General features: G+C 44.0%; 1 protein-coding gene across 4 annotated transcripts in view; it reads right to left on the bottom strand.

Annotated features, from left to right (window-relative positions):
- B3GLCT (beta 3-glucosyltransferase) overlaps positions 1-8198 on the bottom strand; it is a 198115-nt gene extending 189917 nt beyond the window's left edge. For all 4 annotated transcript variants that reach the window (XR_009221164.1, XR_009221163.1, XM_058547957.1 and 1 more), the window contains exon 1: positions 8020-8198. Coding sequence is in view for 2 of the 4 variants with exons in the window: in XM_058547957.1 (XP_058403940.1) it covers positions 8020-8092 (73 nt within the window). In the remaining 2 variants the exon portion in view is untranslated. The remainder of the gene's footprint in view (positions 1-8019) is intronic.
- Positions 8199-14923: the final 6725 nt, after the last annotated feature.

Below are 14923 nucleotides of genomic sequence, written 5' to 3'. Positions count from 1 at the left end.
GGATGCTCACTGATCTGGGGAGAATAGATGAACTCAGTGAGAATGTCAACAAAGAAATGGAAGATATAAAAAAGAACCAATCAGAAATGAAGAATACAATACTGGAAATGAAAAACTCACTAGAGGGACTCAAAAGCAGAGTAGAGGATACAGAAGAACGGATCTGTGAGCTGGACGAAAGACTAGAAGAAATTACCCAAGGTGAACAGGTAAAAGAGAAAAGAATTAAAAAGAGTGAGGACAGTATAAGGGACCTCTGGGACAACATCAAGCGCACTAACATCCGTGTTAAAGGTATCCTGGAAGGAGAAGAGTGAGACAAAGGGGCAGAGAATCTATTTCAAGAAATAATAGATGAAAAGTTCCCTAACCTAAGGAAGGAAACAGACATCCAGGAACAGGAAGCACAGAGAGCCCCAAACAAGATAAACCCAAAGAGGCCCACACCAAGACACATGATAATCAAAATGTCCAGAATTAAAGATAAAGAGAGAATCCTAAAAGCCACAAGAGAAAGTCAAGTTACATACAAAGGAAACCCCATAAGGCTATCAGCTGACTTCTCAGCGGAAACCTTACAGGCTAGAAGAGAGTGGCATGATATATTTATAGTGCTAAAAGGAAAAAACTTACAGCCAAGAATACTCTACCCAGCAAGGTTAACATTCAAAATGGAAGGAGAGATCAAAAATTTCCCAGACAAGCAAAAATTAAAGGAGTTTGTCACCAAGAAACCAGTGCTACAAGAAATGTTAAAGGGACTGATTTAAGGGGAAAAGAGAAGACCACAAATAGGAAAAATTATCTATTTCCATGATAAGAGGGTAATGGATACAAATGCACAAAAAAGAGATTAGATATGATATCAACAACATAAAGGAGGGAGGAGGGGAATTAAAGAGTAGAGCTTTCAGACAGAGGTCAAACTAAAGACACCATCAATTCTGTATAGAAGGAGAAAGGAACAGAGAAGGACTACTAAAACACTGAGAAAAAAAAAAAGTTAAGAAATGGCAGTAAATACACAATTATCAATAGCTACTTTAAACATCAATGGACTAAATGCTCCAATTAAAAGGCACAGGGTGGCTGACTGGATAAAAAAACAAGACCCATATATATGCTGCATACAAGAGACACACTTCAGACCTAAAGACACTCACAAACTGAAAGTGAAGGGATGGAAAAAGATACTCCACGCAAATGGCAATGAAAAGAAAGCTAGGGTAGCAGTACTCGTATCAGACAAAATAGACTTTAAAACAAACACTGTAAAAAGAAACAAAGAAGAGCATTACATAATGATCAAGGGAACAATCCAACAAGAGGATATAACACTTAAATATCTAAACACCCAATGTAGGTGCACCTAAATATATAAAGCAATTACTAACAGACATAAAAACAGAAATAGACTAACACAATAATAGTAGGGGACTTTAACACTCCACTTACACCAACAGATAGATCATCCAAACAGAAGATCAATAAGGAAACATTGGCCTTAAATGACACACTAGAACAGATGGACCTAGTACATATATACAGAGCATTCCATCCAAAAACCGAAGAATACACGTTCTTTTCAAATGCACATGGAACATTCTCCAGGATTGATCACATATTAGGCCACAAAACAAGTCTCCATAAATTTAAGAAGACTGAAATAATACCAAGCATCTTTTCTGACCACAACAGTATGAAACTAGAAATCAACTATAGCAAGAAAATCAGAAAAGCCACAAATACGTGGCGATTAAACAAAATGCTACTGAACAACGACTGGGTCAACGAAGAAATCAAAAAATACCTGGAGACAAATGAAAATGAAAATACGACATGCCAAAATTTATGGGATACAGCAAAAGTGGTTCTAAGAGGGAAGTTTATAGCAATACAGGCCTATCTCAGCAAACAAGAAAAATCTCAAATAAACAATCTAACAATGCACCTAAAGGAACTGGAAAAAGAAGAACAAACAAAGCCCAAAATCAGTAGAAGAAGGGAAATAATAAAAATCAGAGCAGAAATAAATGAAATAGAGACTAAAAAAACAATAGAAAAAAATTAATAAAACCAAGAGCTGGTTCTTTGAAAAGATAAACAAAATTGACAAACCTTTAGCTAGACTCACCAAGAAAAAAAGAGTGAAGGCACAAATAAGTAAAATCAGAAATGAAAGAGGAGAAATTACAACAGACACCTCAGAAATACAAAAGATTATAAGAGAATACTATGAAAAGCTATATGCCAACCAATTCGACAATCTGGAAGAAATGGATAAATTCTTAGAATCATACAACCTTCCAAAACTGGAACATGAAGAAGTAGAGAATTTGAATAGACCAATCACCAGTGAGGAGATCAAAACAGTAATCAAAAACCTCCCCAAAAATAAAAGTCCAGGACCAGACGGCTTCCCTGGTGAATTCTACCAAACATTCAAAGAAGACTTAATACCTATCCTTCTCAAACTCTTCCAGAAAATTGAGGAGGTAGGGAAGCTCCCTAACTCATTCTACGAAGCCAACATTACCCTGATACCAAAACCAGACAAGGACAACAAGAAAAAAAGAAAATGACAGGCGAATATCACTGATGAACATCGATGCAAACATCCTCAACAAAATACTAGCAAATCGCATACAACAATACGTTAAAAAGATTATACACCATGATCAAGTGGGATTTATTCCAGCTATGCAGGGATGGTTCAACATTCGCAAATCAATCAACGTAATACACCACATTAATAAAATGAAGAATAAAAATCACATGATCATCTCAATAGATGCAGAGAAAGCATTTGACAAGATACAGCATCCATTTATGATAAAAACCCTGAATAAAATGGGTATAGAAGGAAAGTACCTCACCATAATAAAGGCCATATATGACAAACCCACAGCTAATATCATCCTCAATGGTGAAAAACTGAAAGCTATCCCTCTAAGAACAGGAACCAGACAAGGATGCCCACTGTCACCACTCCTATTTAACACAGTAGTGGAAGTCCTAGCCAGAGCAATCAGGCAAGAAAAAGAAATAAAAGGGATCCAAATTGGAAAAGAAGAAGTGAAACTGTCACTATTTGCAGATGACATGATTTTATATATAGAAAACCCTAAAGAATCCACCAGAAAACTTTTAGAAGTAATAAATGAATACGGTAAAGTTGCAGGATACAAAATCAACATACAAAACTCAGTTGCATTTCTATACACTAACAATGAAGTAGCAGAAAAAGAAATTAAGAATACCATCCCATTTACAATTGCAACAAAAAGAATAAAATACCTAGGAATAAACTTAACCAAAGAGGTGAAAGATCTGTACACCAAAAACTATAAAACATTGCTGAAAGAAATTGAAGAAGACATAAAGAAATGGAAAGATATTCCGTGTTCTTGGATTGGAAGAATTAACATAGTTAAGATGTCCATACTTCCTAAAGCAATCTACAGATTCAATGCAATCCCTATCAAAGTTCCAACAACATTTTTCACAGAAATAGAACAAAGAATCCTAAAATTTATACAGAAAAACAAAAGACCCCGAATAGCTAAAGGAATCCTGAGAAAAAAGAACTAAGTGGAGGTATCATACTCCCTGATTTCAAAATATACTACAAAGCTATAGTAACCAAAACAGCATGGTACTGCCACAAAAACAGACACACAGATCAATGGAATAGAATAGAAAGCCCAGAAATAAACCCACACATCTATGGACAGCTAATCTTTGACAAAGGAGCCAAGAACATACAATGGGGAAAAGAAAGTCTCTTCAACAAATGGTGTTGGGAAAACTGGATAGCCACATGCAAAAAAATGAAAGTAGACCCTTACCTTACACCATACACAAAAATTAACTCCAAATGGATTAAAGACTTGAATGTAAGACCTGAAACTATGAAACTTCTAGAAGAAAACATAGGCAGTACGCTCTTCGACATTGGTCTTAGCAACATATTTTCAAGCACCATGTCTGACCGGGCAAGAGAAACAATAGAAAAAATAAACAAATGGGACTACATCAAACTAAAAAGCTTCTGCACAGCAAAGGAAACCATCAACAAAACGAAAAGACAACCTAACAATTGGGAGAAGATATTTGCAAACCATACATCTGATAAGGGCTTAATCTCCAAAATATATAAAGAACTCATGCATCTCAACAACAAAAAAACTAACAACCCAATTAAAAAATGGGTAAAAGACCTGAACAGACATTTCTCCAAAGAAGATATACAGATAGCCAACAGACACATGAAAACATGTTCAAAATCATTAACTATCAGGGAAATGCAAATCAAAACTACAATGAGATATCATCTCACGCCTGTCAGAATGGCTATAATTAACAAGACAGGAAACAACATGTGTTGGAGAGGATGTGGAGAGAAGGGAACTCTCATACACTGCTGGTAGGAGTGCAAACTGGAGCAGCCACTATGGAAAACAGTATGGAGATTCCTCAAAAAATCAAGGATAGAACTACCATATGATCCAGCTATTCCACTGCTGGGTATTTATCCAAAGAACTTGAAAACACCAATGCGTAAAGATACACGCACCCCTGTGTTCATTACAGCGTTATTCACAATAGCCAAGACTTGGAAGCAACCTAAATGCCCATCAAGGGACGAATGGATAAAGAAGATGTGGTATATATACACAATGGAATACTACTCAGCCATAAGAAACGATGAAATCCAGCCATTTGTGACAACATGGATGGACACTGAGGGTATTATGCAAAGTGAAATAAGTCAGAGGGAGAAGGTCAAATACCGTATGATTTCTTTCATTAAACAGTAGATAATAACAACAATAAACAAACACATAGAGACAGAGATTGGATTGGTGGTTACCAGAGGGGAAGGGGGGAGGGAGGAGGGCGAAAGGGATAATTCAGCACATGTGTGTGGTGATGGGTTGTAATTAGTATTTGGGTGGTGAACATGATGTAATCTATGCAGAAATAGAAGTATAATGATGTACACCTGAAATTTATACAATGTTATAAACCAATGTTACTGCAATAAACAAAAAATTTAAAAAAATAATAAAATAAAAAAAATAAGATTTACCAAGAGACCCACCCAAAAAGCTTTATAAATAGCTCACTGGCTACCTATTTGCAACAGCCACTGAGAAATGTTTTATCACTGGACACACTGCCACCACCATCACCATTCCTCCACCCTTCCCCTCACCTCCTGTTTTATTAGGGGGCTAGGGCTGCCATAAGAGAAACCATTCAACTGGATGGCTTAAGCAACAGAAATTGATTTCCCACAGTTCTGGAGGCTGAAGGTCCAAGATCAAGGTGCCAGCAGGGTTGGTTTCTGCTGAGATCTCTCTCCTTGGCTTATAGATGGCTATCTTCTCACCGTGTCCTCACATGGCCTTTTCTGTTTGCATGCATCCCTGGTGTCTCCTCCTCTTTTGTAAGGACACCAGTCCCACTGGGTCAAGGCCTCACTCTTATGACCTTATTAACCCTAATTACTGCCTTAAAGGCCCCATCTCCAAATACAGTCACATGGCATTAAGGCTTCAACATATGAATCTGGGGGACACAATTCCATTTATAACACTCTTGATTATCTAAGGTTTTCAGTCAGGAAAAGGAACTAAGGGTAATTGGGTAGGCAGAGAGCAGTCTCTGCTACAATAGAATGAGGATATTAAAACTGTAAGAGATGGCAAAGTTCTAGTATTTTATCTAGTCTATGCCTCCCATTTGATATGACAAAACTGAGGCTCAAAGCCACGAGAAGCCACACAGTGGCTGACCTAGAGGCATGAACAAATCTGATTCTAGAACTGGCACCAGACTTTAGAATTGAAGTTACAGTGAATTTGTCTGTATAATCATATGGGGTTAAAATAAATTTTCTATATTGATTTTTCTTAAAAACTCGAATATGCTACAGTTTGTAGGAAAACTAAACTACATACAGTCAGGCCAACCTCATAAGAGAGTATTTAAGGTATTTTTAAACTATCAGGATTGTTCACATGCCTCAGAACTCCTATCATATTCTGTTTCAGCAAGATTCCAGGAATCTCGATTTCAAGATATATAAAGAGCGGGTATCACATCTTTTTACATCTTGGTGCTCCCCCATACCATCAAAGCAGAGCTCAACAAAATGAACTCATGATTTACTTCAGACCTGGAAGAAAACAGCTTCTTGTCTGCACCAATCCGTGAAAGCCAGTTCACAAAGCCAAATGTTTCAAAGGGACTTTTTAATAGGTTTTATGGCTTATTTATTGTGCTTATCCCACAACTTCACAATGCTAATAGACATCTCTAAAAACGTGTTGACATTTTAGTTGATTCTGAATGTCCTTTAACGTATTACCAAGTTTGGACAGTGCAAATATCCCCTTAAGTGCAGTAAAAAATAGATACACATAACAATACAAATGTGCATTTCAGCACATATATTGAATATACGACAAACACTATATCCCCAGTACAGCATTATAAAACGCAGTGCTATAAATAGAATGCCAGTTTCAGCTACCACCCACCCCATTTGGTACAGTGCAAAACTTGCAGACAGCAAGGCAACTGATGCAGCCGGGAGTCACCTAGCCAATTTCCCACCTCTCCAGCCTCCTCGTCTCCCAGGGCTGCCTCTGGCAATACATTCCTTCTTACACTAAAGCAGATCTCGCCAAGTTCAGTTGCTCCCCACCGTCAATTACAGTCGTCTCTGCCGAAGGTGCCCGAACATTTTTAATTACATTGTTGCTTACTTAACCACGCGAGTGAACAATTAATTACCAGTTAATCTCACTCGATTTTCCCACCTCCTGAGCACCTATAGAAAAGCCAGGGGTACGCAAATAAGGTCCTTATTCGGAGAGTTTAAATCTCAAGGAAGACGGTCTGTAACGATTCCGGTGGGCTACCAAAACAGCAAAGTCCAATGACGCTACGTCTTTTCCTAAGTGGCACCATTCTGCCATTTCTAAAAATCTGAAATTACTGCCTCTTAACAGGCAAAAGTCTGGGTCAGAAGACAACAACCCTGAGAACACCGAAAAGGGAATAATTTTTCGCCCAAGCTTCCAAACTTGAACAAATCTCACCATGAAAGTCAATTATAATGATTTTTTTAAAACTTTTATCACATCAGTTTATGATTGGAAGAAAAAAGGAAGGGGTATCATGGCAGCAGCAGACCCGACGAGCATTGTTTCCAGGAGTGTTCTTTAATTCCGCGCCCCCCCCCAAAAAACCCAAGATCTGGGAAGGCTTCCCGCGGCCTCTCCACGCCACGACCGCACACACCGAGGCCCGGCCGGGCACCCCGCTCCTCCCTTCCTGGGCAAGGAATCCGTAGAAGGGGCCGGTGCCAAGTTGGCGTCTTCGCCTTGGGGCCAGGGCTTGGACGTGGGACTCCGCAGGGAGCCCCGAGCGGCGCGCGGACACGTGGGGCGCCGCGTCTCGCCCGCGGGCAGGGCGGCCAGGGCGGGGAGGCGCGGGCCGGAGCGGGGCGGGCGGCCGGCCGCGGAGCCCGCTCGCCTCCAGCCTCTGCCCGCAGCGCAGGGCGCGCGGGGTCGGCGGAACCCGGGCGGAAGGCAGAGGGGCGGGCCCGCGCCGCCGCTTCCCTCCTTTCAAAGTTTCTCGCAGTTGCACATTTACTCGGCGCTTCCTGTGGGGGTGGGCGCCGCGCCCTCGCCGCTCGGCCGGCGGCCCGCTCCCGGCGGGAGGAGGCGGGAAGGAGGCGGGAAAGCGCGAGGCGGCCCGGGCGGCGGCGGAGACCCGGCGTGCCGAAAGGGGCGGCACGGCGCGCCCCGGGGTCCCGGGTAGCCGGGTCCCGCCAGGGCGCCGCGAGAGGGCGCTGTGCCGGCGCGGCGGGGACGGGACGGCGGGACGCGGGCGCCCGCGGGGCAGGGTGGGCCGCCCGGCGCCTCCCTCGGCGCTCGGGCGCGGGGGGCTGCGCCCAGGAAGCCCACGCCTCTCCCGTGCGTGCCCGGGCCGCCCGCTACTTACCCAGGGAACAGGTGAGGAGCGAGAGCAGTGCTGGGAGCGCGAGGCGGCGGCCGCGACAGGCAAGCAGCCGCATCCCGGCGACAGGGACTGCGCGCCCTGCCTGGGCGCGGGGACGGGAGACGCGCGGGGAGCGGAGCTGCGCCGCTGCCGCCCGTGCCGCCGCGGCTGACCCTTCTTCGCCGGCTCCCCTCCTCCCTCCTTCGCTCCGCCGCGCCGGCTCCGGCCGCGCCCTCTGGCGGCCAAAAGCGGGAGCGGCCTTGTGCGCGCTTCCAGCGGCCGCCTGGCTCGCCGCTGTGGCTGGGGTCCCGCCGACCAGGTGAGGGAAGAGGTAGCCAGTCTTTCGCAAGGACAGCGCCCTCCTTCGGGGCGTCTGACCTCTGATCCCTCTGGCCACTAGTCTCCACTCCTCCTTTCCCTTCCTCTCCCTCACCTAGGCCCCATTCTCTACCTTCACGCCCTCCCACCTTACTCTGTCACATCCCTTTCCCGGATCCCCAGCAATAAGGCAGTAGTTCCCCTTCTTACCCCCAAAGTGAACGGGGGGGGGTGTGCAGAGGAAGGGAAGGAGAATCACTTTTCTTCTCTGCTAACCTACCAGCTGCTGTAAAAAAAAAAAAATCAATAATTCGACTCAATGTTGTTGGCACCAATGTTCTTTTTTGATGAAGTTGTTTTTAATCAGCTCAACTAATTTACTTAATATCCTCTTTTTTAATGGAATTTGGCCCAATAGCTTAGGCCTGGAATTTGGCTTTTAATAGAAGTTTGTGTAAATGTAATTTCGTGTGAATGTAACTTTAAGTGTTCACCATAATGGAAGAGGGAGGGTGTAATTTTATTCAAAGCGTCTGATAAAGTTAAGTTGGAATACAGACAAGTGGAGTGACGTGCAGAAACCTCAGGCAGAGAGTCCCTTGTCCCCATGGGACTGTCAGGGTCTCCCTCCGCAGCCAGGAAGAGTGGTGGCCCTGGCAGAGGGCCAGCCCCCTTATGTTGTGTGGTGGACTGAAGAGGAAAGCAATAGCAAATGAAGAACTAGAAACCCCCTCTCATGGTTCTGCACTCCCTTGTGCCTCCCCCAAGCCCTGACTCATTTCTGTCTCCGAGGAAGTAGACAGGACCAAGTGCTCCTCACTTACGGGAGTTTAGACCATGACCTTCTGAAGGTCACGTCCGTGTTTTCATTCACACTTCATCATATTTGGTGGTGCCTACTATGTGCCTGGGACTGTGCCAAGCACCCTACTACTACCAGTATCTTCCACATGGACGTGCACCATTCACCCACTTGCTACACGTTAAATGCAGACCAGTGCCAGGCACTAGAAATACAAGTAAGATGTGGGCGAGATGGAGAAGCAGGAGCTGAATAAATGTGAATAAATAATTGGCTTGAGCCTGACAAGTGTGAATGCCGTTAGGGGTTTAGCCTTGAATGTATTAGGACAGTATTGTCACTTGTCTGTGCAACAGCTACTGCAAATTTTTTAAAAAGGAAGTCTGGAGACAATGGGTTTTCTCTCTCTGGTTTATATTGACTTCCTAAAACTGGAACGTAAATATTTTGTGTTATCCATTTCATGTGAATGCAGATAGTGCCATTTTGTTCCATTCTGCCAAGGTTCGTGGCTACATGTCAATACCATTTCTATGGGAGGGAAGAGAAATGTGTAAACCCTTTCTTTCATTTTTAGTGAGGCTTTGCAAATTTATGGTTGACTGCATTGATCCCTTTTACCCTTCTTCTGAACTTTCCTGCCTGGTTAAGAGTTCTAGAAGGTTTCCAATTTCCAAAGCTGTTTAGCTTTCTTCTAAGAAAATATTCCTCACATATATTAGATATGAAACATTAAACCAAGATGTGTTTAAATAGACACAGAAGCCTAATAATTAAGCAGCTTGCTTACCAGGTATATGTTCAGACATCTACTCCGCATTTGGTAACAAGCAACTCTAGGTGCTTAATCAACGTTTTCATCAAAATTCCTCACGTTAGAGCAGTGCTGTGTGCTAGAACAGGGGTGGGAAGTGGAGCCCCAAAGACAACAGAGCACGCTGCGTTTAAGTCATAAACTTGCCCTGGCGTTCTTCCTTTCCGCAGGAGACAGAGATAAATGGCACGTTACAAAGCTCCATAACTCACATTTTAAAAAGAATTACCTTTCACTTACTCTAGTCATATGATGAATGGACTTGCTGGGAGTTCTCTCTCCCAATCACAAGTCGAAGGTTTCCTGGAACAAAACATGCTCACGAGGATGCTAACAGATTCATGGCAAGGCGCTGCTTTGCCACCTGAAACACAAACTGTAAGGGGACAACTTTCATTGCAAAAAAATAAATCTCATAAACTCTAAGGTTGTGCAAGAGCAGGCCATACCTCTCTCTTCCTAGGGTTCACTCACTCTAACTCCGGATGCCGCTCTCACGCTGGCCCCTGAAAGTGTGCTCCTCCCTGAGGCAGGCAGGGAGCAAGGAGTCACCTCTTTTTGGGGGGGTCCTATTGCAACATGATTGAAACAGGCTGGTAAATTTTAAAAGAATTTTCTAAAGACTAAAGGAGAACATAAAGACATGTGCATAAAACCATAGATAGCCAAATAATCTAATAAGTAAGTTCTGCACAGATGGTTTCTGAATTTATAATAGCTACACTTTAGGCTCAAAAGTCTACACTCCATTCATTCAACTGATAGTGGATGGCTTCTAGCTGCCTTGCCTATTGCTAGGCTCTTGGGCAGAGACAAAAATGCATAAAACGTGGCACTGGGCGCAAGAACTCACAGGCTAGTCAGGGAGACAAAAATGTCCACAGGTAATTTTACTGCTGTGGGATAAATGCTATGTAGCACAGGTAGATGGGAACACTTTGGAACAAACAGAGGGAAAAACGAAATCTATCAGGGCCATGGGATCGGTCAGAAAGGCACCCTAGGCAGAGGCAGCATGCACAAGGCATATCAGCCCCAAGGAGTGGGGTTGGGGGTGGCAATAAGGTGGAACAGGCTTCTTCGCCCCCTCCCAGCCAACTGCCTCTCTCCAGTGGCTTGAAAGAGGATTCTTGGGCATCCTATGATGCCCAGCAAAGATGAAGGGAAAGACTCCACGCTGCACTCTCTCAAGGCCCTCTCACGTGGTTTCAAGAGGGCCATTCTCTTCGCACACAGAGAAATGATCTTATGAATTATGACTGCCCTTAGGGATTATTTTCCAAACTTGAAATTAGGCCTAGGGTCTGACAGCAGACTAGAATGTCTAAAACTGGGTCTCTAGGACTTAAGTTCATTGCGAACAGGAGACCCACACTCCTGGAATCAGTGCACACCTGCTAACAGCAGAGCAGCCAGTCACTTCACCTGATGCTTTAACCTTTAGGGAAGCAAGAGAATCTTTACGAATGAGACAGGACAAAAAGACAGCAAAAACCTTCATCACTCAAGAGTAGATTCAGTGGCCACTGCCTCCCCCTGCAGCAAGTGCTCAGGAAGAACACTGATGACATAAATGAGGTGGTCTCTGCAACACCCTCAAGGAGCTCATCTCATTGTTCTTCCAAAGCCATTCAAAAATTATAGGTGAAATCCATTCTATTAAATCAGACTTCAACCAAGATTTTTACCGAAAGAGGCTTAATCACAGGATTCTTACAGACTAACAGAAGCTATTGCCATTCAATTTTCTGTTCTTTTGGAGACATAGAGTGGTGAAAAGGCTTCTCTACAAAAAAGAGCTATCTCCTAGAAACTTCTGATCAGAAATAGATTATCCACTGGGCTGTTTTGTTCTCCTTTCTAGAATCACATACCCTCCAGTCCTCAGGAAAGATCAGGAATTGCTCCTGAGAGGCATAGCAACAAGAGCAACAGGAAGTGTCTACGTTTGACTTTTATTAAGAACGAAAGGCGCGGGCGCCTGTTCAGCAGCCTGCACGAAATGTGTTGGTGTTTTGGGTGCTGTTGCTAATAAGCAGTTGTTCATTTTACAACAGCTGCTTTCAGATGTAGGATCCTGATTAACAAGCTAAACAAAATGAGTAAAAACTTTCATTTATCCATCACCAAACATGTCCCAGAATAACTGCAGGTGTGAGGGCCTCACGTGACCTGCTGAGGTTAGGAAGAGAAATGCATTTCCCTGGGGCAATCACAGTGTAGTTGAGAGGAACAGGACGCACATAAACAGCCATCAGCCTGTGTAGATCACGGCAAGTACCCTAAGAAGCATCTGGACGAAGTGTGACAGCAGTGCAGGGAGAAGGAAAGCACCTCTCCCCGGGGCCTGGAGACGGCCTCACGCATGGGGCAGCTGAACTGGGGTTAAGGGACAGACAGGCCGTCTACAAATAGAGAAGGAGAGAAGGGCATTTCCAGCAGAGGGGACAGAGAGAGCAGTGACATGGAAGCCAGGAGCTATGCGTTCAGAGACTGGTGAGGAGTTCAGTTTGGCCAGCACATAGGGAATATGAAGGGGAAGCCAGTTCAGCCACTTCGAGGAGGACCTTGAATCCATACCAAGGAGACTGACCTTCCACTGAGTGTGGAGTGAGAGCCATGGAGAGATGGGAAAGACGTTTCAGTGGTTGGTGACAAAAATCTCTGCTAGGAGACTGTAGCCCCTCAGGCCTATCTCGTGTCCTAAGTCTGCAACCCTGTCCGAGGGCCCAGTACACAGTTCATGTGTGTTGGGTTCTGATTTAATGAAGGAGCTATGTTGTGAGAAAATTAATTCTGGACAGATTGGAAAAGGGAAGGAAAAGAAGAAAGTGGGTTAAAAAAAAACATGAGTAAAGGAGAAAGAGAAACTAACATGGGCTGAGCACATGCTATAGCTGGGCACTCTGCCAGTTGCTTTCAAATATATTGTTTCATTTAACACTCACAAAAAAACACAGGAAAAGACTATTCCTATGACCACTTTACAGATTAGTAAACTGAGTCTCAGGCAAGTCAAACACCAACAGCCAGAACTGCTTTTAATGGCAGTTCTTTCCGTGAAATCATGTTCTTTAACTGTGGTCACAGCAGCAGGAACAGAAGAGAAGGGATCACTGTGAAGGCATGACAGAGATCCATCAATAGTACTTATGAGTGAGCAGATATTGGCTGGTGCCAAGAGAGAGCCCGCAGGAGACAGATGGAACAATTAACTAGAATGGAGCTCTGCCAGAGGAATGAGTTTGTGGAGAAAAATGAAAGATTATTATCTTTACTACTTTATAAACAATAGCTATTCCTTCACGATATCAATAGATTAACAGTAATAGCTAACATTTAATAAACATTTGTTATATACCAGGCACCACACTAAGTGCTTTACATGCATTATTTCTTGTTAAATAATATTTCTCATAATTCTCGAGGCAGCTTTATTCCTATTTTAGAGAGGTTAAGTGTCTTGCCTAAGGCCAGCGATTCTTACAGTGTGGTCCATGATCCCCCTAGGCGTCCCGGAGACTCTTTCAGGATGCCCAAGTTCACAAAGTCAAAACTATTTTTATAACCATACTAAATAAAACATTTGCTTTTCTGTATTGAATTTCCACGAATGGTGCAAAAGCCGCTGTGGGTAAAAGTGCTATTGTGTTAGCATCAGTCAAGGTGGTGGCAACAAACTGCACCTGTGGTGGAAACAACAACAACAAAAAGAGGTCTTCAAGAATTTTTAAGTGTTTAAAGGGGTCCTGAAACAAAAAAGTTTGAAAACTGCCAGCTTAGGCCATATAACTTGTAAGCTGTGGGAGCCAGGACTCAAACCCTGGTCAGTCTGATTCCAAAACCCTTTCTTTTTCCCTGAACTACTCCCTGTTTAGCTTTAGATTTATTGTATTTGAGGTGCCAGATTTCCAAGAATACTACTTTGCCTTTCAGTCCCCTAATTTAACCCTAATCATTAGGGATTTAAAATGATAATAAGTGTCAGTTAGATGGGCAAAGTTACACTATGGTAACAAACAACCCGAAAATTTCAGTGGCTAAAATTACAAAGGCTTTCTGGGTCGTGCCAAGGCTGCTCCCGGGCGACCCTCCAGGCCAGCTGTTCTCCATTGTCAGTGACCTCCAGGCTGGCTGCCATCTCAGCTCAAGTTGCCCTCCACCATCATTGTCGCAAGGGAGGAGTGTGCTAGAGAGCCAAGCATCCCTCAGTTGCTTCCAGTGACAGGGACACAAGTCATCTCTGCTCGGGTTTCATGGCAGGGTGGGGAAGGTGCAGTTTTCCTTAGCCCAGAATAGAGGAAGGCTGGATACCGCTGAGCCCAGCACTGCCAACCGTCTACCCTTCCTCTGCGCCCCGGTCCTGAAACACCCCATCGTCTGCTCTGAAGAGATCTGTGCTAGACGCTAGGGGGCGTGAATGAGGTTGAGAACTGAGCCTCTGCCCTTCAAGAACTCACAAAATATCTGCAAAGAAAAGATAAAACTCCAAATATGTCACCTTACCTTTGTACCACTCTTTACTGTTTACCAAGTCACCACAAAATAATCACTGAATGGGGCAGTTAGAGGAGAAGTCCAGATGAACTGAAGAGTCTTGAGTGTTCTTGGGAGAAAGAAAACTGTGTCTTGGAAAATCAAGAACGGTTTCAGGGAGAAGGTGAGATTGGAGGAGAGGTCACGTAATGAGGGAAAGACCCAAACGGTAGAAATGGAACAGGGGTGAAAAAATGAAGCAAGACAAAGTCCGTGAACGACCAGATTTTTGCGGGAGGGCGCATAGACCCACGCGGCTACAGTTATTCATGTTGGAAACTGTATTGCTAACGCACAGATGACATCCCAGGTGAGAAGACAGGAGAGGTGTTGGGAGAGGAGGGCAGCAAGCCCAGGAGTGGGGTGCTTAGTCCCTGGGAGGAGGGGGTGCAGCTGGCCAGGCCTCAGGGAAAGGAGGCCGCGGGGCCCTGAGGACT

Source organism: Diceros bicornis, chromosome 9 (assembly GCF_020826845.1).
Source record: "Diceros bicornis minor isolate mBicDic1 chromosome 9, mDicBic1.mat.cur, whole genome shotgun sequence".
Lineage (NCBI taxonomy): Eukaryota > Metazoa > Chordata > Mammalia > Perissodactyla > Rhinocerotidae > Diceros > Diceros bicornis.
Note: the sequence above shows the minus strand (reverse complement) of the source record. Positions and strands in the feature narration are given on the sequence as shown.